Source organism: Balaenoptera musculus, chromosome 5 (genome assembly GCF_009873245.2).
Source record: "Balaenoptera musculus isolate JJ_BM4_2016_0621 chromosome 5, mBalMus1.pri.v3, whole genome shotgun sequence".
NCBI lineage: Eukaryota > Metazoa > Chordata > Mammalia > Artiodactyla > Balaenopteridae > Balaenoptera > Balaenoptera musculus.
This window is the reverse complement of record NC_045789.1, coordinates 112,743,619-112,769,646: the sequence shown is the minus strand read 5'-3', so window position 1 is coordinate 112,769,646 and position 26,028 is coordinate 112,743,619. Positions and strand designations below refer to the sequence as shown.

The 26,028-nt window shown below is 36.4% G+C and overlaps 1 protein-coding gene across 1 annotated transcript in view; it reads left to right on the top strand.

Moving 5' to 3' along the window:
* ZGRF1 (zinc finger GRF-type containing 1) overlaps positions 1-26,028 on the top strand; it is a 73,981-nt gene that overhangs the window by 44,424 nt on the left and 3,529 nt on the right. Inside the window, 14 exon segments of the mRNA XM_036853785.1 lie at positions 3,830-3,953; positions 5,779-6,434; positions 7,161-7,299; positions 7,799-7,983; positions 9,258-9,454; positions 10,663-10,802; positions 12,570-12,713; positions 13,990-14,104; positions 15,556-15,818; positions 17,519-17,678; positions 21,466-21,543; positions 21,750-21,897; positions 23,531-23,658; positions 25,169-25,292. Of these exon segments, the coding sequence (XP_036709680.1) occupies positions 3,830-3,953; positions 5,779-6,434; positions 7,161-7,299; positions 7,799-7,983; positions 9,258-9,454; positions 10,663-10,802; positions 12,570-12,713; positions 13,990-14,104; positions 15,556-15,818; positions 17,519-17,678; positions 21,466-21,543; positions 21,750-21,897; positions 23,531-23,658; positions 25,169-25,292 (2,601 nt within the window).

The following is a 26,028-nucleotide window of genomic DNA, read 5'->3' as shown; positions in this document are numbered from 1 at the left end:
GATATGCACACACATTTTTTCTAAACTGATAAATGGATCTCTGTTTCTAGTTCCCAGATGAAGAAAATTTTCCAAAAGGAGGTACTAGCTTTAATATTGAAGAGGATTTTTCAAGTGACAGCTGAGGTCTAATAAGGACTCAGTTGAAAATGATTGTAAGTAAATTATAAATAAAATGTAACATTAAGAGTTATTTGACATTGAACAAACTATTTTGTAAAGATCCATGCTTTTTTTTTCCCCACAGCAATTTTAGATTTCCCTCCTAAGATTCAGAACATTTATATAATTATTTGGATTATAATTTTAAATCAACAAAGAGGGACTTCGTGGGAAGCAATAAGTATAATGTAAACAAAGTTTTTTATGTTGGTCTTTTTGCCGCACCCTGCGGCTCATGTATCTTTGTTCCCTGACCAGGGATTGAGCCAGACCCCAGCAGTGAAAGTGCCGAGTCCTAACCATTGGCCCACCAGGGAATTCCCTAAACAAAATTTTAACAGTTGTGAGTAAAAAATTTGGTAGTCTTATAAGAAATGACTCTACTAAAAACTAAAAGATAAAAATCTTAAGACTAGATGATTTTTTTAACATGATCAAGAAAGTTTATGAACACCAACCATGATATTTTAGTAATGAAACAGCACAGAATAATTTCTGTTAGAATAAATAACAAAAATGTGGTGACTGCTATCTTCTTGTTATTCAGATGTTTTATTTTTTGCAATGTGACATGAAATGAGAGGCATACATAATTAGAAAGGAAGAAATAGAATTAGATGAATCAATTAAAAATGAGATGTTTAAGAAGAATTTTGTAAAGGAGCTGAAGATAAGATAAACTTGAAAAGTTAATAGCTTTTTTAAACCAAGTAGAAAATATAGCAGAAAAAGAGTCCCAAGAGTAGTAACAAATGATATACAATGAAGTGCCTAGGCATGATCTTAATTGGAAATATGTGAAATGAGCAATGAAATTTTACTGTGAAATATAAAATTTATGAATAAATAGGAATTCAGCAGTGTTTACTGAATGCCTTCTATAGGTCAGGAACTTGTAAGACTTGGATATAGAGTGTTGGACAAAACAGGAATGATCTCTGATTTTAAAGGCCAGCAGGGGAGAGAGATGTTACTCAAGAGAACAAACAAACTGAGATAATTGCTATACAGAAAAGTTGTGAAGATACTCTGAAATTATAGGGGGAATCTACTTTATGGATGATTAGGAAGGCTTCTCCAGCTGTGGCAGCAGTAGGGGGAAGAACATACCACATACAGAAACAGCAAGTGTAAATACCCTGCGATTGAAAAGAGTTGGGTGGGTTCAAGAATGTGAAAGGAGACCAAAGTAGCTGGATTGTGGAAAGTGACAGGGAAAGTGGTAATTAAATGAAATTGGGACAGGGAGCAGGACCAGACATAAAGCCTTGCAGGTCAGGTTAAGAACTTTGATATTGCTCTGTGTTCCCCGGGGAAATCACTGAAGGGTTTTCAGCAGAACACCCGTTACATTTACATTTACATTTTAAAGAGATTTTGCTGGCTGCCGTGTGGAAGATGCATTTGATGGGCACTGTGGTGGAAGCCAGGAAACCAGTCAAGAGGAGCCGTAGATGATAGTGACTTGAAGTAGAGATTGTGGCAGTGCAAGTATAGAGCAGTTGATAAATAGATTTAAGATAAATTTTGGAGTTAGAAGCATGGATGTTGCTGGATTGGACGTAGAGAGTAGGATGAAGGAAGGGGAGGAGAAAGACTCCTGGCTTTTTGACTTAACAACGTGGACTGAGGTGGGCTTTACTGAGTGGAGTAAGATGCAGGACTCTATTAGTTGGCTAGGGTTGCTGTAACAAAACACCACAGGATAAGTGGCTTAAACAGCAGAAATTTATTTTGTAACCGTTCTGGAAGGTAGAAGTTCAAGATCAAGTTTCTGGTGAGAACTCTATTCCTGGCTTACAGATGGCTACTTCTCACTATGTCCTCACATGTCCTTCCTTGGTATGTGCACATGGAGAGAGAGAGAGCAAGAGAGAGCACAGCGAGTGAGAGCTCTCTTGTTATAAGGACGCTAATTCTGTCAAATCAGGGCACCACTCTTATGACCTCATTTAGCCTTTATTACCTCTTAAAGGCCCTGTCTCCAAATACAGTCACACTGGGGGACAGGGAAAGGAAGAAAGCAATAATAAAAGGTGTTGAGTCCTGCTGGGAACCCTCTAAGAGGCCTATAAAACAAAACTCAGAATTGTCCTCCCAAAGAATGAGGAAAGTAAGGTATTTGTGCACCAATTCCCACCCCTCTTTGCCTGAAGATTACTCCTGGGCATATTAACCAACTGGCACTTCTGGCCTGCCCTACCTGCTGTCCCAGCCTGCTCCCCCAGCCGCTGTCCTCAGGCAGAATGATGCAGATGCTAGAGGTAGGAAGCCTGCGACAGGTAGGGGAGCAATTCCCCAACTGTAGATGACCTCATAGATGGGCTGAGGAGACACGGCCAGGACAGCAACAGCGTCTGCTACAGTGGTTAATGGTGGAAAGTTTAGGAAGTTTTCAGTGGGCTGTGTTTCCTGCCATGTGGAGGAATCTGGTCTACAGGGAAAGAGAGAGAAGCAGACTTTCAGAGAAAGAGACAGAGTTAGTGACAGCAGTGGAAGCCCTGATTCCAGCTGGTTTTGAGGCCCAAGCCCCAGTTTTGTCTGTTCAGTTAGTATTAGATTTTTAGGGTGATTAATTTCTGGAAGCAGCAACAAAATTAAATACTGTTCTGGGCTTCCCTGGTGGCGCAGTGGTTAAGAATCCGCCTGCCAATGCAAGGGACACGGGTTCGAGCCCTGGCCTGGAAAGATCCCACATGCCGCGGAGCAGCTAAGCCCGTGTGCCACAACTACTGAGCCTGAGCTCTAGAGCCCACAAGCCACAACTACTGAGCCCACATGCCACAACTACTGAAGCCTGCATGCCTAGAGCCCGTGCTGCACAACAAGAGAAGCCATGACAATGAGAAGCCTGCACACCACAACGAAGAGTAGCCCCCGCTCACCGCAACTAAAGAAAGCCTGCGTGCAGCAGCAAAGACCTAACACAGCCAAAAATAAATAAATAAATAAATTAATTAATTTTAAAAAAAAAGAGAGAGACCTTCTCTAAAAAAAAAAAAAATTAAATACTGTTCTAAGGAGAATAACATAGAGAATAATATGACTGTTCAGATGCAGAATATATCAAAAAAGTTTATTTTAAAAGGAGCAATATTTTGAAGTTTAGATCAACTGTAGGTGTATCCTAGACCTGAGGACCTAAGAGAAAGCTGAATTCTCTGAGGAGTCCCTGAAAGCAAGAACTTTACCTGGTGATTTTCACTTTCTCAACTTAGACAGTTGCTACCATATGGCTCTAATCTGTCTGTCCATGTAAAGTGAAGTTTTTTATTTGAGAGATTGTTACTAAACTAAAAATAATCTTGAAACCAGATTCAATGTCTTACGCCCTCAAGCTCCAAACATAAGAACTGATTAAGCCTGAGCCTGTTAGACTGGAAACTGATCTTCACAACCATATCCCCATAACCCAGATCAATCCAAATCAGAATCTGACCCATTTCAAATAAATCCAACAGGTTTTATGTTCTCTATTTCACTTTCTATTATTCTTGTTTATTTTAGTGAGTTTATTCTATCCTGCCCCTTTTGGAAGAAGCTTTGCCCCACTATAGCTCTACACAGTGTGCTTGAAAGCATTATTTTTACTATAGTTAACTAGAATTCATTCAAACTATAGGGAAAAAGATTTTGATCTGTAGGTTTGTCTCTTCTTTCTGGATAGGTGACGTCACCAGAACAAAAGATCTCAACATTAAACCCTGTTTCTACTTTATCTTTGAACTCAAGAGATGAAGACTTCATACTGGAATTCTCTGAGGAGTCCCTGAAAGCAAGAACTTTACCTGGTGATTTTCACTTTCTCAACTTAGACAGTTGCTACCATATGGCTCTAATCTGTCTGTCCATGTAAAGTGAAGTTTTTTATTTGAGAGATTGTTACTAAACTAAAAATAATCTTGAAACCAGATTCAATGTCTTACGCCCTCAAGCCTTCCCACACCCTCTCTCCCTTTTGACTTTTTCTATTGGCGATGGCTCTTATTTCCAAATACAATCCCTTCCAGCTTTCTAGTTCCTTCTTATTTCTTCTCTCATCTTCTCATCACAGACCTCTAAAAGTGTCTTCTACCATTGCCAACACTTCTCACAGCTCTAACTCCAGAGCCCGGCCCCTCTATAGTCCCTTCTCCTCCCAGGGAAAGGATTCATTGTGAATGTCTGGTCATGGTTGACCTTAGCATAACCTCTTAGTTCCCCTCTTTTGCTTTGGGATCCTGGCAATATCAGGGAACTCTTCAGTTGCTGCTACTTCAATTGCATTCTCAGGCCTCGGTGTTTTCATACATTTTGATTCTTCCCTGTGAGTAATTTCCTGCTTCTTGATAAGTATAATACATTCTGTAGGATCCCTTTCGCTAACTTTTCTTTTTCTCTCTCTTTTCTTGTAATCTCATCAATGTATCTTCCCTTGATTCTGAAGTTATGTTGGGTGAGGGGTGAAGCTGTAGATAATGTTTTGGTCATGGGTGGATGATATAAAAATAAAAACTAATGTGTCTGGGTAGCTGGGTTGAAGAAGGTTTAGTAGGTGTGGTTGATAGACGAAACAAGGTAGGAAAGAGTCAGTATGGGAGCTGTGAGTATCTAAAACAAGTGAGGTGACAATGGCATATAGATGATTTACACAGTTATACCATGAATCTTTTACTATTTAATGAGGTTTTAACTTTTTTGTCAGTGTTGCTTGATCAGCTTGTTAGAATTACAAGGTAACAGTTTATAAAAGAATATCATTGACTTACCTGCTGTTCTACTACCTTCCCAAGTGACCTCCAGAGTTTATTCCCAACAAAATAGAAACTCTATCAAGAAGGTACATTATTATAAAATAGGAAACCATAGCATTTCAGAGAAAAACTTTAAGCTTATATAGTTCCTATGCAGTATTATTCATTCTTTATTTATTCAACAAATATTACTGCTTTTTACATTTTCAGGAATATATCAATTACTAACGATGCTGACAGAAGGAATTATAAAACTCAGCCAAAATCTGCCATAACATGAGTTTACCAGAGTTGAACTCTTATCACATAACAATATATCAAAATAAAGCTAAAAGTCTTCTTTACCCTGAAGGTCAACATATTAGTCTGTGAATGTAATAAATATATAAAGGAAGTTACAACACATCGATAAGTAAACCTTGAACTTCAGTCTTTGGAGAATATAAAGCTGAGAACAAAAAACTAGTTCTGGGTTCTTGTCTTAGCTCTGCCAATCGGTAGTCATGTTACCTCTAGGCCTTGTTGGCAATCTTATCTCTAAGATGAGAATGATGAATCCCTTCTCAGCTGTAAAATACTTTGAAAACTTCAGTGTTATGTAAATATAATGTAGTAATTGGTGGGGCGGTGGTGAGTGGAAATCCTTAGCTAAGAGGCAAAAGAAAAAGAGAAGGATTTCAAGTCTATCAACCTTGAAAAAGTTTCTTTATTTTTTGGAGCCTAAAACCATTAAATTTTTTAAAAGGAAATATGATTTTTTTGTTTGTTTTGGTACAAGGCATGTTGGTACCTTTTGCTTTTTTGTATGGATACCCACTGTTTTCTAGAGATTGGGTGATGTCCGTAATACATTTTTATTTAACTAGCTCTTTTTTTTTTTTAGTAATGGAAAAATCGAGTTCTCTGGAGGATAAGAACCTTCAAAGGCTTTCATTAGTAAGTAGAACCCGAGTTCCACTTATTACTTTGCCACCTGCCAGTGGGCCACCTGATGTAGATTCTTGTTCATATGTGATCGACTCTGACAGGCAAGAGTCTTCTGGTTCTCCCATATTCAACTTTTGTGAAGAGTCAGCAGTTCCTTCTTTTAGCTTTGGGTCAGAGGACCAGAGCGAAACTTCTTTCTCTAAAGAATCTAAGGAAGTGACTCCAAGGGACGTTTCACTTTTTGATAATATACCTACTCAAAGCAAGTGGCTGAAATATCAAAACATACTCCAGTGCAACTTGACTACTCCAAACAGAGTTGATCAGAAAGTAACAGATGGCTTCTTTGCTGAGGCTATTTCTGGGATGCATTTTAGTGACACGGGTGAAAGACAGAGTGGTGCTGTGAATGAAAGTTCTGTAGACTCTGTGCATTTGCAAATGATGAAACACATGCTTCAGCAACAGCAGCAGGATTTTAGCAGTCAAGATTTGGTTTCCAGAAAGAAGGCATTTTCTTTGAATTTAAAGCAGACTTCTAAGACTGAGGAAATTCAAAATGTGTTAAGAGAGTATGCCTGCTACAACTGCAGTGTAACAGGAGATTTTCAGGTGAGGAAATGTACCAGTGTTTTGCATCTTTTTTCCAGTAGTTATTATCTGAATTTCAACAAAAGAATTACCAAAATCATATAGGTGCAATGATTTTAGTCTCAGAGCCAATGGCTTTGTTTTTTTTTTTTTCTTAAGAGTTTTCCAAAACTCTTGCTACACTCACATTTTCTTTGACTTAAGATCTTTCCTAGAGTTTGTGAACATTAAATGAAATTATATATTTGAAAGTGTCTGGTGCAGTATCTGGCACATAATAGGTACTTAGTAAATTATAGCTCTGTTTCTACCATCACTTCCACTACTACTGTTACTATGATTGTTTTCATTTTTCACTGTCAGCTCAGTTTTGCTGATCAGATCATTATTAGGGTAAAGATACATCTTATTATACATTGGTTACGAACAATTCTTACTATAGTTGTAACCAGAAATAGAGATACGTAATGATTCACTCACATCAGTTAAGTTTTTCCTAGCAAAAATATTTAAAAACTTATTAAGGGGCAGACAAGAAAAGTTAGTCTTATTTATCATTAAAAGTGCCATGTCATAGCCTTTCTTGCTGTACTTAGTTTCTCATTTAAAATTAGAAAATGGTTTTCATGGATTCTGGAAATCAAAAGAAAAATTTGTTTATTTCCTTTAACATATCTATGGAATTTGCTTATTAGTAAACAGTATTTTTCTGGAGTTGTTATAATAACTTGAATTATTCCATTTCAGGAGATAAATGACTCCGAGCTATGCTTCCCAAGTGGGCAGAAAATAAAATCTGCATATCTTCCCCAAAGGCAAATTTACATACCAGCTGTTTTTCAGTCTCCTGCTCATTATAAGCAGATTTTTACATCTTGTCTCATAGGTATGACTGTTATCTTTTTATTTTATTATGATTGATTGCTGCTTAATGTAAATAGTTTAGCTGTAAGAAAGTATAGTATCTTTTATGAATTTTTACATTAAATTGTCTACTTGAGATTTGTTATTTTCTATATATTTAATCCAGTTATTGACAGCAAGTTGTATTTTAATTTCAGATCGAAATTGAGTTTTGAGTGGGAAATGACAGCATTATCTTTTTCAAGGTGTAGTTTAAAAATTTTTTTTAAACTGGAAGTGTTACAGATGGTTTTGTTAAATTAAGTAGGAAATTTTAAGTATGGTGCATAGTTTGTTTTGTTCAAGAGTAAAACTAGACTTTTAAAAAATGGATGTTAGTATTAGGTTATAGTTTACTCTGTCAAAAGGCTATTTTCAAATTTAGCTAATACATATCTGATACAAACGTGAAATTATTTTGTATTTAATTTTCATCTGTACCTATATATTTTTTAAAATTATCTTTAAAAATTTTTTTGTAGAACATTTAAATATATTGCTGTTTGGGTTGGCACAAAGGTTGCACAGAGCTCTTTCAAAAGTTGACATATCATTTTACACATCATCAAACAGAGACAAACTGAAAAATGTAGAAACTAATGTGCCATCCTGCCATCATCGTCAGCCTGCAAAACTTGTCATGGTTAAAAAGGAAGGTCCAAATAAGGTATTGTTCCCTCTTCCCCTCCTTTTACGAGACAAGTAAGTCTCATAAAAGGCTTAGGTACCTATTGCTTTACAACAAGCTTAAGGAGTAGGTCTTGACTGGGAGCCTTCTGCTTGAGACATTAGTAACTAACATATAGTAAACTCTCAATACATTTTTCCTGAAAGATGATTTGCATTCGACGCTACAAAAATATGAGTTAAAATCAACCTTCGAGTTGCTTAGGAACTTGTTGCACAGTAGTGGATGGAGAGAGATGAGATATATAAAAGGAAATTTTATATAATACTGTAATTGATAAAGTAGGAGGGATATGCCCAAATTACAGTGAGAGTACTGAGAAGGGAATATGTCCTAACCTGAGGGCTTAGAGAATGCAGAGATGAGCCTGAAGGAAGTAAAGGTTAAAACTGGTCTACTATGTGATCCCTAGTACAAGTAACGTAACTGATAAGGCCAGGGGAATAGAAAAGCATATTGATTTAATTTATACTGCTGATAACATTATTATGGAAGAAGTTAAGTTAGTAAAATGTTTGTAATATTGACCGATGGTTTGTACTCATAAAACTGTGCTTTCACTCATAATAATACAACTTTCCCCCATTGCTTGCATATTCCACTTCATCATTAGTTGAGTATGTAAATTTGGTTTTAAATTTAGTTTTCAAAAGCAAGAATTCATAAAAATATTATAACCATAGAATAAAATATTATAGAGCCACTAAAAGTCTTTTTTTTTCTTTTTAAGATTATTTGATGACATGGTTGTCATGCTCATAGTATGTTGTTGGGTGTAAGGGTTAGGTTATAGACTAGAAAATGTATTGTTATCTGAGTTTTATTAAAACAGTATACATGTGTGTATCCTTGTGTGTGTGTGTGCATGCTTGCACTTACGTGAGTGAGAAAAAAGTCTGGAAAGAAATGCACGAGATGTCCCCTATAGTTGTTTTGGGGCAGCTTTCAGGTTTTCTATAGTGAACATGTTAAGTCAGAGATCAATAAATATTATTTTTCAAATAAGATTGAATTTTCAGAATAGTGTAATTTTTGATAAAAAGTAAAAAATGAAAAGTAGGTGGTTTTAAGTTTTAATTTATTGTTTGAATTAATAAAAAGATTAAGTTGTATAGCGGCTAATTTATTGGAGTACATTAATGCCAAGCAGCCTTTATAAAAGTCTTGACAAACATAGTACAAAAACAGTAAAAAAAAAAATAAATAAAAACATTATTTTTCTCACTAAAGTTTCAATATCTTTTTCCCCTTAGGGTCGTCTCTTTTATACCTGCGATGGACCCAGAGCTGACCGATGTAAATTTTTCAAGTGGCTTGAAGAAGTGACCCCAGGATATTTAACACAGGAAAAATCTCTACCTAGCATGGTTTTAAATGATATAAAAAGTATTGGCTTGTACTTAAGAAGTCAAAAGATACCCCTCTATGAGGAATGCCAGCTTTTGGTGAGGTATGTTTTATGGTGCCAAGTAATTGCCTCTAATTATATCAGAAAATAGTAACCTCACAGAATTATGATCAGTTTTCAAAGAGATTGAGATAGGAAGAATATCTAAAAGATAGAGTACCTCATTTTTTGTGACTATAAAATGGGAATAATTCCCTAAAGCTATTTTTGGCCCCCTCTAAACATTGAGCAGTGCCAGCAATATCAGGATTACTGGCGGGAATGCCATTTTTCTAACCATTTTTACATATAATCATAATTCTAAGGGAAACCCTATCAAACAAATCACAAGAATAATTTTTATCAGCACAGGATAATACATATTGGTCATTCACAAGCCTGAACTACATAGTTTATAGGATGATAGAATGCTACTTTTTCGAAACATGTCTTACAAAAGTTGGATTACCCGAAAAGTAAATATAATGAGCATTTGCATGGTAATTTAATAATAACAGCATTTATTGGGAGCTTGTACATGCCAGGCACTCTTCTAAGCACTTTGCATGTATTATTTCATTTAATCATCATAATTTATAAGAAATGGTAATATGATAATTTATTATTCTATTTTTACAGTTATAGAAACTGAAGTACCCTGTCTTTTAGATACTATTCCTATCTCAATCTCTTTTAAAACTAATGATGTTTCTGTGAGGCTTGCTATTTTCTTCCTTTGACACAGTGTATTTTTATTGTGTATATATGTATGAAAGTATATAAACATACACATTCCCTGGTTCTTTCCTCTTCATACTGTATTTTAAAGATTTTTAAAAAAAATTTGTACTTTCAAACTTCCAGTTATAAAATTAATAAGTCCTGCAGATGTAATGTATAGCATGGTGACTATAGTTAATATTACTTTACTGTATATTTGAAAATTGGTGAGAGAGTAAGAGCTCATTACAAGAAAAAATTTTTATTTGAAAAAAATTTTATACACGCAATGAGTTCTTCAGTGCTTTTTTAAAAAATTCAATTTATTTAAAAATAAAAACAGTTCACCCATTTTCTTCACAAGAAAAAACTTTGTGTGGCAATGGATGTTAACCAGACTTATGCTGATAATTTCACAGTATATACATATATCAAATCATTATGTTGTACACCTGAAACTAATATAATGTTATATGTCAGTTATATCTCAATTAAAAAAGAAATCATACCTTAATATTCAAATTCACTTTTGTCTTTTACTCATTTTGCAGAAAAGGGTTTGATTTTCAAAGAAAAAAGTATGGTAAACTAAAGAAGTTTACTACTGTAGATCCTGAATTTTATAATGAACCTAAGAGCAAACTTTATCTTAAGCTGAGTCGGAAGGAAAGTTCTTCGACTTACAGCAAAGGTAAGTTGATCTGATTATGTTGTGGCTGAGTCTAGCCTTGTATCTCAGTTACATACAGCCCTGTAAATTCTTTATATTAAAGAGATTTTTAAGAGTACATTTTCATAGTACATATTGTGAATTATTGTATAATAAATTAGACCATTTCTAAAAAGCATATTTTATTTTATTCCCCCCACCCCTAAAAAGCATATTTTAAATTTTAGTTTTTTTAAAAGCTTTATTATAGGCTACCAAAAACTGTTTAATTTTGGTTAAAGAGTCACACCAAGTTCTTGGCATCATAAGTATACTGAATGAACTGTACCCTGAACCTAATATAAAAAATAAACTGAAAATGTAATGAGTTTAGTGATACTTCTGTCATTGCTGCATAATATGACAACATTGGACCCCAAATTTTGTATATTTGGAAATAAAATCCTTAAAAATTTTTTTCTTTTTTTGGCTGCGTTGGGTCTTTGTTGCTGCGCACGGGCTTTCTGTAGTTGCAGCGAGCGGGGGCTACTCTTCATTGCAGTGTGCAGGCTTCTCATTGCGGTGGCTTCCCTTGTTGCGGAGCATGGGCTCTAGGTGCGCAGGCTCCAGTAGTTGTGGCGCTCGGGCTTAGTTGCTCTGCGGCATGTGGGATCTTCCCGGACTGGGGCTCGAACCCTTGTCCCCTGCACTGGCAGGCGGATTCTTAACCACCGTGCCACCAGAGAAGTCCCTAAGTTGGGTTAATTTTTATCTTTGCTTTCATGACCTACTCTTGTCATTGATCCTAACCTAACTTGCTTTTGTTATTTGATTAGTTATTTTAAATGATATAAGAAACTTTGAATCAACAAAGCAAAGCTAAATCTAGTACCTTATAGCTATCTACATTTTTTTTTTTTTAATACATTTATTTATTTTTGGCTGCGTTGGGTCTTAGTTGCAGTGCACGGGCTTCTCACTGTGGTGGCTTCTCTTGTTGCGGAGCACGGGCTCTAGGCTCATGGGCTCAGTAGTTGTGGCAAACGGGCTTAGTTGCTCTGCAGCATATGGGATCTTCCTGGACTAGGGCTCAAACCTGTGTCCCCTGCATTGGCAGGTGGATTCTTAGCCACTGTGCCACTAGGGAAGCCCGGAATGTAGTTTTCTTTAAACAACAAGTTTTTTCCTTCATACTCATAATGGGTCAAATAATATGTGATTAAGTTATATAATTATAATAGCAAATACAACTAGTATAAATAAGTTTTAGAACAAATGCAGTTGACTCTTTGTAAGTGTAAACTCCACTGATGGTAGAAGTAGTGCATAGATATTCTGGAAAGCAGCCTACTAGCTATGAGTGCTCAGTGTACTATGGAGAAGAAAGGAGAACGTTAATTAATCTGGAACATATGTTAAGTGGAAGTCAGTTAAGAGAACTTTATTCTATCCACGGATTGCCAACTTTATTTGAGCATAGAAACCTTTACATGGTGGAGCATCTTTTTAGACTAATATTCTACCTTGGGAAAATCAAATGTAGCTATAAGATAAAAGTGAGTTAGATGTTGTCTTTGCTTTATTTACAGTGTTTTTTAAAAAAAAAAATTATAAAGTAACTTTAAACTAATTGAGTTAAAAACATGGAAATGAAATGTTATGTGTTTGGGTGTCTGGGTGGAATCTTGTTGGTGATAATAACCAAGTTTGGTTTTTTGAGAAATAATATAGGACTAAGCATCAAAGAAATCCAAGGTAGCTTTGGATGGAGCATAGTTCTGAATCCTTTAAAAGTGTTTGTCTTTTCAGATGATCTTTGGGTGGTTTCAAAAACCCTAGACTTTGAATTGGATACTTTTATTGCATGTAGTACTTTCTTTGGTCCATCATCTATCAATGAGGTAGAGCTACTACCTTTGAAAGGTTATTTCCCTTCGAATTGGCCCACTAACAGTAAGTATTATTATGCCCATATTAATTTGTATTAAAAAAGAATGAAAGACATGTGATACACTGTGAGCTAGAATGCTAACTTTGTGTGGAATTGTTTGATTAAAGCCAACAAAAAGCATCCACCTCTACTTCCTATTATTGTGTACAGTATTCTTGAAATGTGTATGAAAGTTGAACATCTAAATATTTCTGCAGCTCAAGTCCTAGAGGGCTAACAATATAATAAAATCTTGACCCCTCACTTAAGTATTTTGTTAAAGTTGAATTTTACATGGTATATACCCGATTTCTAAAAATATAAATATTAAACATATAAATAAGAATTTTCTTAAATAATTTCTTACATCAAGTTCCAGTTCTTGATTTATTTAATCCTCTTGGTTTATTATTCTAGTAGTGTACATTTAGTAAACAGATCATTTATTTTTACATTGAGAAGTCTTGTAGATTTTGCAAGAGATTTCGTGAGCAGTTGAGCAGGAGGGTATGAGTTTCATTTGAGGCTATTTTATCATCTGCCTTGAGAAATTCTTAATAAGACAGTAGGCTATGAGCCTTACTTTTCTTTTAATAAAGGAAGCTTTAGTAAGCTGAACCCTATCCAGTTCTATGAATCTATATACTTCTCTATACATTTTGATCTCTGGAGTAATTTCTGATGGTCAAATTTGGTCCATATCTAATTAAGACACAGCATTTAACGACCCATTTCAAATATTTCATAGACATTTTTAACTTGATTTTTTTTCTTTTAGAACTGAATAAACCTAATCAACCAGCTTGAGTTCAATAAGAGCCTAATTAAGTGAACATTTGTCATTTTTTGAATGCATAGTTTCATATTTGTTGCAGTTGTTTCCTCACCAATAACAGCATTCTAATTTTCTGCTTTCCATATATTCCTATAAAATAATTGAGGAAGAAATGCAAGAAAATGTTAAAAAATTCCACAAACACTACTATACAATGTATGCTGACTAAATCGAACTGGCTGTTAAGCAGTGTCACCACACCCTAACTCAGAACAGTTATTCTTATTCATTAACTGACATATGGAAGTCCAAATTTGGTGTAAGTTATGCAATTTATAAAGTATGAATGAGCAGGTAGTATAGTAGTTTAATGGATAAAAGGACCTCTGCATGTATTTAAGCATTTATTTTATGTTGTGTGATTAATTCAGTAGCTGAACTCTGAGTTATGTGTACATTTAATAGATTTTTTTAATGGTTCATTTCATTTACATTAATGTTAATTTTCTGCATTCTGTCTACAGCAGTGGTCCATGCATTATTGGTTTGTAATGCTAGCACAGAGCTGACCACTTTGAAAAATATTCAGGACAACTTTAATCCAGCTACTCTACCTCTAACACAGTACCTGTTAACAATGTAAGTCATTATTTACCTTTGGGTCATTGGTATTAAAAAATGATGACTAATTGTAAATATGAAAATGTAATAAAAGTACATTACATAAATTTTTGCCAACAAAGTGTTAATTTTCTTTCAGGGATTATGAGGTTACTGTTTGTCAGTGGTTCAAAAGAGAAAGGGGAATACACATCATTTCCCAACAATCCACCCATTCATCTATCTGTTTATTTATTTATTGTGGTAGAGTCTAGTAAGGGTTACTGCAAATTTTTTTCCTTTGTCAAGGAATAATTTCCTAAGGATCTTTTGAGTGTTTTTATTTATTTATTTATCTGTACTTTTATGCTACAAATTATTTAACATTTAAAACATTTAAAATTATGTAACATTTTACAGCTTGAATCCAGTATATATATTGATACTAATTTTATTCTTGACATAACCTATATCTCATTTTTAATTTCTCAAGCACCATGCCCCTTTTTTAAAAATTGGGAGCGACATTATGTTGAATTCACTAAAATGATAGAAAAAGTCTAGTTTGTAATTTGTAATATTATGATCTAACTTGTGGTATTTCATTTTTTTCACCATAATAAAGTCCTAGGTAAGAAAAATAAATATCCTTATCCATTATGTCATTTATCTCCTTTGAAAGGAATGTAGTCTTTTTTTTGTTTTTGTTTTTTTTGTTTTATTTATTTTATTTTTGGCTGCTTTGGGTCTTTATTGCTGTGCACGGGCTTTCTCTAGTTGTGTGAGCGGGGGCTACTCTTTGTTGCGGTGTGCAGGCTTCTCATTGTGGTGGCTTCTCTTTTTGCAGAGCATGGGCTCTAGGCACGCGGGCTTCAGTGGTTGTGGCTCACGGGCTCAGTGGTTGTGGCTCACGGGCTCTAGAGCGCAGGCTCAGTAGTTGTGGTGCACGGGCTTAGTTGCTTCGTGGCATGTGGGATCTTCCCATACCAGGGCTCGAACCCTTGTCCCCTGCATTGGCAGGTGGATTCTTAACCACCGCGCCACCAGCGAAGCCCAGGAATTCAGTCTTAATAGAAATAGAAATTAAACCAGTTTATTGCAGTTTTACCTTAAATGGAGGCTATATTAATTACCTAAGTCAGTTTTGTTTAATAGAACATGGGCTTTAAGTCAGTATACAACTTATTAGCTATGTGCTTTGGGGGAAAAATGTTAATATTTCTGTACCTCTATTTGGGATAATTAACTACTTAGTATTGTTGTGAAGATTGCATCAAGTAACATGTAAAATGCTTAGTATAATGCCAGCACATAGTAGGTTTTCAACAAATGTTAGTTCTCTTCCACCCTCCTCCAAATTGGGGTATATGTTCATTTGTGTCTCCAAAAAAATGTCCGCTGTGATGCTTATAAAGTGAAGGCTAAGTTATGACTAGGTCTGCTCACCTATTTCAAAAGCCCCTCATTTAAAAACATTTTCATTTGCTTAGGTCTTCATCAACTACAGTGAGCAACAAGAGAGTCAATAAGAGAAAATTTATCCCACCAGCCTTCTCGAATATCAACACAAAATTTGAACTACTCAGTACAGGAGCAACATTGCAGCTAGCTAGTGAGTTAATTCAGGCACACAAGTTAAACAAGGATCAAGCTACAGCTCTAATTCAGATAGCTCAAATGATGGCATCACGTGAAAGTGTTGAAGAAGTGAAGGAACTGGGAATTCATACCCTCCCTATCACGATCATACATGGTAAGAAGCAAGAAAAGAAAATGGTTCTAGTAACTACATTGTCATATAAGCTTTTGTAACTCAGTCTGCTCACTTGTAATTTCCTAGTCAGACAAGATTCCAGAATAACTCTACATTTTTCAAATCTGGACCCATTTTAGTAAACTATTAGATGAGAGCAGAACTGACCACCCTAAAAGGGAGAATAGGCAGCATATGTGATGAATGGGTAGCATTATACTCTCGTTATCAAAGTATCCAGATTTGATCTAGACATCTACGTGTTGTTCTCTATTAATTAATTCCTAGTCAGCTCACCCTTCATCCTTCATAGTAGCTATTCCAAACCTTCATCCTTCTCATAATCCCATCCTTGCCCCTGCCCCACTCTCTCTCTCTGAAATTGATTTTGCTTCTAAAATAGGAAATGGAGGTCATAACAGAAACTCCCTTCAATGTCCTGCCTGCCTTTTCCAACTTACCTAAGTATGGACCTATTCTTACTCTTCTGGTTCTGTCTCAGTGAAGGAGCTTTACTTTCTCCTCTTCAGAGCTACTACTTTTATCTGGAATCTGTTCCCTCTTTAACTCATTTCCTCTCACAGACCTTTTCCCTGAAGCTGATCCTACTTTTCGTCCTATTTTGAGGATTTGCTTCACATCCACTCTGTTGACCAAGCTAGACACTTGGAAGTCATCCTAGATTATTTTTCTCCCTAGATTAAGTGACTTTCTCTTAATCCTCCTCCATCTCTCTTACTGTTTCTCTCCCCTCATCAGATCAGTCACTGAGATGTCCCTTCTAGTTTGTACCTACTTTTCATATTGATTCTCTCCTCGCCAACTCATTAGCACCTCCTCAATCCAAACCTTCATCATGCCTCCATATAGCCTAGTTGGTGAGACTACTCTGTAAAATGGGATTTGATAATAGCATCTGTCTCATAGGTTTGGAGGATTAAATGAGTTAACATAAATAAAGGGCTTAGAGTGGTGTCTGGCACATGGGAGGCACTTAGTAAAGTTAGCACGTATTATTGTTATGATCATCTCACACAGCTTTCTAATTGATCTACCTTTAGTTTTACCTTTCTTCATATTTTCACTCAAGTAGTTTTTCTAAAAAAAAATATGATTTAGTTCCATTACTTAAAATCCTTCGTTGATTTCCCCTGGTCTTTAAGATAAAATTCAAATTTTTAGCCATAGCAAGCAGAACTCTTGTGATTTATCCCCTTGCCTACCTTGTCAGACAGCCTCATGTCTTGCCTGTTTGCTGTAGGCTGTATGGAAATACTTGTCAGCTATGTGCTTTGTCATGCCTCTGCCTAGAATGACCCTCTCTTTAACAGGATATCTTATCCTGGAAGATTTAGTTCTGCTACTCTTTTTATTTTTAGGAAGCATTCCCATCTCCACCAAAGCAGAGAGATGTTCTTTCTCTGATACCAACAATGTTACTTACCATATTGTTTTATCATTGTTCTTTGCTTGTCTATCTTCCTAAGTAGACTATGGTCTCATTAAATATGGAGGTCTTTTGAATAGTTATCTATGTATTTATCCCTTGTCCTAATTAAGCACATAGTGAGCACTCAGTTAATATTTTTTAATAAATTACTTAAATGAAGGAGAGAGGGAAATGGATGAAATATTTCTTGTGCTTTTCAGAAATTTATTTATGACATTGCCTTTATTTTTTTCCCTTTCAAAATAATTAGGTGTTTTTGGAGCAGGAAAGAGTTATTTGCTGGCAGTGGTGATTTTGTTTTTTGTGCAGCTATTTGAAAAGAGTGAAGCTCTTACAGTTGGAAATGCAAGACCATGGAAACTTTTGATTTCTTCTTCTACTAATGTAGCTGTTGACAGAGTACTTCTTGGGTAGGTATCACAGGTGTATTTCAGTACCTAACGTTTTAGGTTATTGTTGAGAGAGGTAGATCACCATAGGCCCTGAGTGTCCATGCGCATTTTTGCTGGGTATGCCAGACATGCAAGGCCTTTATCTCTGACTCAAGAACCAGCATCCATGAAACAGTAACAGGCTAACTTACCAGTTGCTCGTGTAAAAATTTGAGTCCAGCCCAGAACGTGTATTGTTGGGGGAGGAATCTACCGTGCAAGGCCCTGACCACTCTTACTCAGCACATTTCTTAGGGTTGTGTTTGCAGTGAGCAACCTTGACTGATGAGGTAGTATCTCCCTCCAGGACAAAGAGCAGGGTTACTTACTGCTTGTTATAAAAATAGTGGATTCCCAAGCTCAGTGTTCCTTTCCTACAGCTCAATCCACTGCAGTGCAGGCATCCATCTGGATTCTCTGTGTCTCCTCATAGGACATGGGGACCAAGGGAAACCACAGTAGATGTGTTGGTGCCTATGCTGCTTCTGTGCCATAAGTAAAAGTCCTTTGTCTCTGACCCAGGAGGTTTGAGTGGTTACCTTGGAAGTAGGCTAAAACTGCAAAACCAAGTCGTGGGTTATTCTCTTATCCACCTGCCTCTATGAACAAATAATAGTAAAATAGCTGAACAGTTTGATTAAATTATGTTTTTGGTTTCAATAAGAGGGATCTACCTTTAGTTTTACCTTTATCCCATCCCTGTACCAAAATTGTCAGGTTTTGTATTTGATTTTATCCTACTTACAGACTAATAAGTTAGCCTGTTGCTGTTTCATGGAAAGCAATAGCACAGTCTGTTTTACAGGTGTAAAATTTTTGTGTAAATTTTATTAAAAATTGGGACTTCCCTGGCGGTCCAGTGGTTAAGACTCGGCGCTTCCACTGCATGGGGCGCGGGTTCGATCCCTGGTTGGGGAACTAAGATTCTTCATGCCGCAGCACGGCCAAAAAAAAAAGCAAAGAAAGTATTATGTAATGTTTTACCAATATTCCAATGTTTAATGATCTGAATATCACATAAATGATAAAGTTTGATTAGGAGAAATAATCCGTTATTTATAAGTGTAGACTTTTTAAAATTAACTTTTATAGTTACATAAGTTAATGCTTATGGCAGAAAATATGCAGACAATACAGATAATATTTTATTATATTTCTTTACAGACTTTTAATACATATACACACACTCATTTTGTTTTCCAAACTTAGTATTCAACAGTATATATTGTTTTGTGTCCTGCTTTTTTTTACTCAGTGATTATTTCTCTGTGGTATTAAAGCTTAGAAACCAAAATTTTTCATAGCTCTATTAAATGCAATGATTTTCTTATACAATAAACAATTTTTGATCAGTAAGTTCTTACCAGATTTTTGCCATTATAAATAATATTGCAGCCAAGTTCCTTAAACATAAATCTTGGTCTCCATTTCTGATTCTTTCCTGAAGAAAAAGTCCTAGGCCTAGAATAAAAGATATGAACATTTTTAAGCTTCTTAATGTACTTTGCAAGATTGCCCTCCAGGAAGGTTCTACCTGTGTGTACTCTTTCTTCTGAGTAATCTAAAACAGTGGCTGAGGACATTTCCTGATTCAAGATAATGACAAGTTATCTGGAGACTAAACAGCAAAGAACTTTAGATTGCTTAGCCTAAGATTAAAATTTAACTGTAGACTGTTAGAAAAGAAAAATCAAGAAGCTAGAAGAGTAAGTACTAACTACTGAAAAGTAACAGAAAACACGTAGAAGAGATTCTTTAGTGCTTAAGCCTCTGATGAGGAGCTGAGGAATGTGAATCTGCATTTAGGATCTATACCTCAACTGCATGTAAGCTGGACCCATACATTTCTTTACACTGAACTGACAGTTAGCTGTGCACTTGGATAATGCATTTCAATGGCAATGGACAGAATAGGACAAAGAGTTTCTTAAGAAGAAATAAAACATTTTTGCCCCATGGTATGAGGATACTATACTCTCTATTATAGAATTAATGCAAACTTACATTGAAAAAAAAATGTAAACTAGTTTTTCAGGCTGAAAGATAGCTGACTATTCTCCAAGATGAAAACTATGAAAAAATGCAAAAATTGAAGTCTATTCATGTACTGACATTAAATAAACTGCTTCAAAATTATTTAGGAAAACTGTGTGTGGAGAGCTATAGTTTCTTTAGTTTTCCAGCTCTTTATTTCCCATTTGAGGTGGTAGATGTTTTAGCAGTCTGGATGTTCAATGAGCTCCTGCTCTGTTCCTAGCATAGAGCTAGAGCTGTAAGATATATAAGTGGGAAGGGCAGGTGAGGGCTGCTTCTTCACAAAGCCCTCACTGAGGGGTAATGTACGTAGACGAACAGTCATTGATAGCCTTTGGAGGCAGACAGACTTGCCTAGGTTTGAATCATGGTTGACTCTACTTACTAGGTATGTGGCCTCAGCAAAATACCTGACTTGAGTTTCAGTTCCTCATCTCTAAGATGAGATATTGTGCAGAGCTGTAATGAGTATTAAACAAGATATGGTATGTTAAGAGGCTAACACTCTTCCTACCAAATCTTGATGCTAAATATATGGTAGCTATTGCTTTCCATATTATTATGTCTTTAGGGGCAACTTTGTTTTTCTGTAGTTTTTGTTTTTCTTTTTTTTGGCCGCGCGGCTTTTGGGATCTTAGTTCCCTGACCAGGGATTGAACCTGGGCCACGGCGGTGAGCCAAGTCCTAATCACAGGACCACCAGGGAATTCCCAGGGCAATTTTACTTGTGATAAATTCTAACATAAATATTTTATGAACGTTTCATGAGCCCTCAACATAAGATAATACATATTTTTGGGCTTCCCTGGTGGTGCAGTGGTTAGGAATCCGCCTGCCAATACAGGGGATACAGGTTTGAGCCCTGGTCCGGGAAGATCCTACATGCTGCGGAGCAAATGGGCCCGTGGGCCACAACCACTGAGCTGGTGCTCTGGATCCCGCGAGCCACAACTACTGAGCCCACGTGCCACAACTGCTGAAGCCCGCACGCCTAGAGCCCGTGCACCGCTACGGGCGAGGCCACCACAGTGAGAGGCCCGCGCACTGCGGCGAGGAGTGGCCCCTGCTAGCCGCAGCTGGGGAGGGCCTGTGCGCAGCAACGAAGACCCAATGCAGCCAAAAATAAATAAATAAATAAAGTTAAAATAAAAGAAAATGAAGGCATGCTTTAAAAAGAAAGATAATACATATTTCTTTTCTTTATTTTTAGCTTTTTTATTTTTTTAAATTAATTATTTATTATTTATTTATTTATGGCTGTGTTGGGTCTTCGTTTCTGTGCGAGGGCTCTCTCTAGTTGTGGCAAGCGGGGGCCACTCTTCATCGCGGTGCGCAGGCCTCTCACTATTGCGGCCTCTCTTGTTGCGGAGCACAGGCTCCAGACGCGCAGGCTCAGTAATTGTGGCTCACGGGCCTAGTTGCTCCGCGGCATGTGGGATCTTCCCAGACCAGGGCTCGTCCCATGTCCCCTGCATTGGCAGGCGGATTCTCAACCACTGCGCCACCAGGGAAGCCCGATAATACATATTTTTTAAATTCTCTGAAACACATTTTATAAAAAAGTCTTTCAACTACATTATATTTACTTTGAGTTTAGGCATTTCACATTGAACTACATAATATAAAATATACTGTTATGCAAAGTTAATTTTAATAATGTAAATATTATGTGAAACTTTTAGATTCCATTTTCTAAATCATCAGAATCTATTTTACCCTGTTTTCTTTAAAGGCTTCTTAGTCTTGGATTTGAAAAGTTTGTCAGGGTTGGGAGTGTCAGGAAGATTGCCAAGCCAGTTTTACCTTACAGGTAAGAATGCTAAATTCCGAAAGTCACAGAATGTTCAGAAGTATAATTTTATATAAGTAAATCTTACCTTAAATCTGGTTTCTGAAGAAGACTAGAGAAAGCTTTATCTTTTTCTTGGTGTTAATTTAGGAAATCTGTATTTTACTTTTTTGTGATGCTGTGAAAATGGAATCAAAGGGTATTCTTTTATGTAATTCTTTTTTAAGTTTGCATGCTGGCTCAGAAAATGAAAATGAACAATTAAAAGAACTACATGCACTCATGAAGGAAGACCTGACTCCTGTGGAAAAAGTCTATGTGAGGAAAAGTATTGAGCAGCATAAACTGGGGACCAATAAAACCCTGCTGAAGCAGGTGAGGGGAAACAGCTTCAGTTTGTCTGTTTATTCATTTAATTTATATATACGATTCAGATCCCTTTTATTCCTGTTGATAGGAATATTATTCCTATTTATTTCCCTTAAATAAAACAAATGACTGTGATAGCTCAGATTCAACTGAAGTGTGCCTGTCTATCCAGTGCACGTTTTATTTTATTGCAAAGCGTTCTTCAAGTTTGTGAACACATCCAACTCTCCATGACAGAGTCATCTTTTCTCTTTCTCCCTATATGTATATCTTTTTATAGGCTTAAGGGGAAAGTGAAGAGGTGGGAATAGATTCCTGGGAAGTTAAACGAAACTTGGCTTTTTTCTAGGAGAAACAGAGGAAGAGAAGGTCTGACACTGGGCAAAATATTCAAGTTCATTTTTATCTTTCGTGCTTTCCTAGAAAACCAATCCTTTCAGGGTCTGTCTGAAATCTGTCCTAAGAACCTAGGAGGCTCAGGCACTTGATCCCAGGTATTGGGAACCAGCACTGGACACACAGGGTCTCCGGCTGCAACAAGTAGCAGCATCTCCTTCATCAGGTTCTGATCCAGGCCAGTCTGGGCGTCAGCTGCGAGGAGAGAAAGAAGTCATTTAGTAGCTTTCTCCTGTGAAAGGAGAGCCTGGGGGAAGGAAAAGGGAGTGGAGGAAAAGAGGGTTGTTGGCTTGTTGGACAATGTGGACATGGGTCCACTTTTTCTGCGAGAGATTTGGGACAATCAGCCTGTTTGGGACCCTGTTTTGGTCGGCTATTGCTGAAATAATGTTGCTTAACAAACAAAATCTCAATAATTTAAGACAACAAACTTAACGACTCTACAGGTCAGTTGGTGTGGGTCAAGCTTCTCGTTCTGAGAACAGTTGTCTGTGGCATGATGCCCCTCTCCTGACAGACAGCAGAAGTGCAAGAGGGCAGGCAAGATCATACAGATACGTGTAAAGCTTCTGTTCACAGCATGTCAGCTAACATTCCATTGCTATAACAGGTCATATGGCCAAGCCCGACATCAGCGGGCAGGGAAGTATACTCCACCTACTTCTCTGGTGGGAGGCACTGCAGAGGCACGCAGCAAAGGGTGTGGATGAGTAATACTGTCACGCGGAAGGAGGGAGAATTGGAAATAATAATCAATCTACAACAAGTTTGGGTTCTAGAAGTCCTCGGAAGCCTTCAGACCAGCTTTTTATTATCTGAGTTATAGACTTACCTTTCCTCCCTTCTCCCCAACCAAATCCAGAGGGGCTTAGTTTGACTACATTCAATTAATGCAAATTAGTCATTTATGTAAACTACTTACCATTTTATATCCTTATCCAGCATATTGATATGTAAGAATAATTGTTAATGGTTTCTTTGATGCCTTTCTAAGTGAAAGCCCGGTTACTATAAACTATTGCTCATTGGTATCACCTGTTCATAAATAAAACTCTTAGAGGAATTTCCATTTCTTATGTGGGAATAATGAAAATGTAGAGGTAAAGTGGCCTATGATTTCTGATTGCCAGTGATTAAATTAGGACCTGCTCATTTCTGATTTTAGCCTGTAAGTTCTTTGGTAAATATATTCTCTTAATTTGTTTAATAGTTGTTAATGAATAACATTCTTACTGTAATAAAGGTCCGAGTAGTTGGAGTTACCTGTGCAGCCTGCCCATTCCCGTGCATGAATGATCTTAAATTTCCTGTGGCTGTCCTGGATGAGTGTAGTCAAATCACAGAACCGGCTTCCCTCCTTCCCATTGCAAGGTAACCTAAAAGGTTCTTTTCCAAAGATGCTCAGATGTTAACAATTATTTCAAACATTTCCTCAGTTCAAACTCTTCTCAAACTTTTGTGAAAATTGCTAGCAATGCAAGTACTAAATGATTTTTTGAAAGAATCCAGAGGGAAATTTGAGGGAGGGGTTAATGTATCAAAATTTTGTTAGATCACAGTTGAGGCAATTGGATCACGTACTTGGATCACAGTTTAGACATTCTTAAAGCCTTGAAAGTTCTAGTGCTAGGATTCTACTAGAACGTTGCAGACTTCTCAGCCAGACTAAAGGTGCCTCTTTAGTCATAGTCTAAGAACCTAACTCTACTGAAGAATGTTCTTTAGTTCCTTACCTTGATATAATTCCAGTGTTTAGGTTCTGAAAATATTTTTTAGATTATGAAAGTAGATAAAGTATATAAAGAAAAATAAGTTGAAAATGAAAATTTGTCTACTAAAATTTAGGAAACTATTAAATCTTCTAAGCTGTCTCAGCCAATTAAAACACTGTGCTTTCAAAGCATCTCTTATTGAGGAATCCTAAAGGTAGTGGAAGGAGTACTAGACCAGACTCAGTAGGCTTCAGTCCTAGGCCTTGTTCTGTCCCCCTTGTTGTTTCATTTTCTTTCTTGTTTATAGTAAATATTTAATCTTCTGATTTCCAGTTTGTAAGTGTTGAAAATGCACAAGAAAGAATTTACTTCACAAATACTTTTATGTTAATATACGTTGATTCAATATATATGGCAATAAATCTCCACACGTCATAACCGGCATCATGGGGTCTTCAGTGTTTAAACTGGGACAGTCCTGGGCAAACCAGAATGAGTTGGTCACCCTACTCAGGAGCCAGAGATGGAGAAAGTAAGGCCCTGCATGGGAGGGTGAAGGGTTAATACTGTGGAGCACCTACTGTCTACTAAACACATTACATACTTTATTAAGTCCTTACAACAGCCATGCACGGTATTATTATATCAAGGTTACTGATAAGAATAGTGAAGCTGTAGAGATTAAATAACTTGCTGTGTCCACACAATATAACAGAGCTAAAATTTGGATATAGGTTTTTCTTCAAAACTTGGACTTTTTCCCACTATATTCTATTCCTATTTAGAAAGACATTTTACCCCTGAGAGCCTAATATGCTTCATCTCTAAAACAAGAGTTTAAGCCAGATGACTTCTAAGAAAGTTTCTAAGTTTACAGATTCTAAAAATCATTGTTTCTCAAAGTTCTGTGAAATACTAAGTCCTTGCAGAGGAAGGGGACACTTAGTAGGTTTTATGTGGAAAAAAGTAAAGTTATGTAAAGGATTCTTTACTGCACAACTTTTTAAAGCCTTTTAATACACTTATTAGCACTGTTAAGCCTTGGTAGTTCTGAGAACGTGTCATGGTATTCAAATTCTTTGAAATACATTTTAGAAAATAGTGCAGTAAATGATGTTAATGCATGTTTCTCTCATTGCTTAGATTAATTTTTAGAATTCTGTTTTTAGGTTTGAGTGTGAAAAGCTGATTCTTGTTGGAGATCCCAAACAGCTCCCTCCTACTATTCAGGGTTCTGATGCAGCTCATGAAAATGGATTGGAACAAACTCTTTTTGATCGACTTTGCTTAATGGTACTACTGCTAAATTCATACAGAACTATCATTTATTGATTATACACTGTGCAGGTTGATAGAAAGTGAAAATATTAGAAGACCAAGTCCTTGCCCTAAAATTATTTTAATTGGAGTTGTTTAGAAAGTACTCATCTTAAAGATAAGTTGGCCCTCATAATTTAAGAATGAAATGAATCTTTTCCCTGTGTACTTTCATAGTGGGTAGTAAGTATATTGATTTTGCTGTAAAGTAAAAAAATCTATAATGCCTCTGTTATCCATGTCCCCTATTGCAGAGCTGTTGTAGAGCTCTACTTCACTTTTTTTTTTAATTTAAAAATTATTAATATAGTCTTAAGTTGAGGTGACATTCACGTAATGTAAAATTAACCATTTTATAATTACTGTCATTTGGAGGCTCATTCTTCCATTTTTTTCACTGGGATGGATGCAGATTTGGGGGCCTGGGTTTATGCATTTTGGGAGTTCACTTTCAATGATGCAAAAATTAAAATTCAAAAGTGAATATTTATTTAAATGTGGAAAGCAATCATAACCAACAATAAATTTTATGAATCTGTCAAATCATCCCCCCCCCCACAATTAACCATTTTAAATGAATAATTCATTGGCATTTTAGTGCATCCACAATGCTGTGCAACCACTACCTCTGTCTAGTTCCAAAACATTTTCATCCCCCCAAAATAAAACTGTACCCATTTATCAGTTACTCTCTATTCCCTCCCTCCAGCCC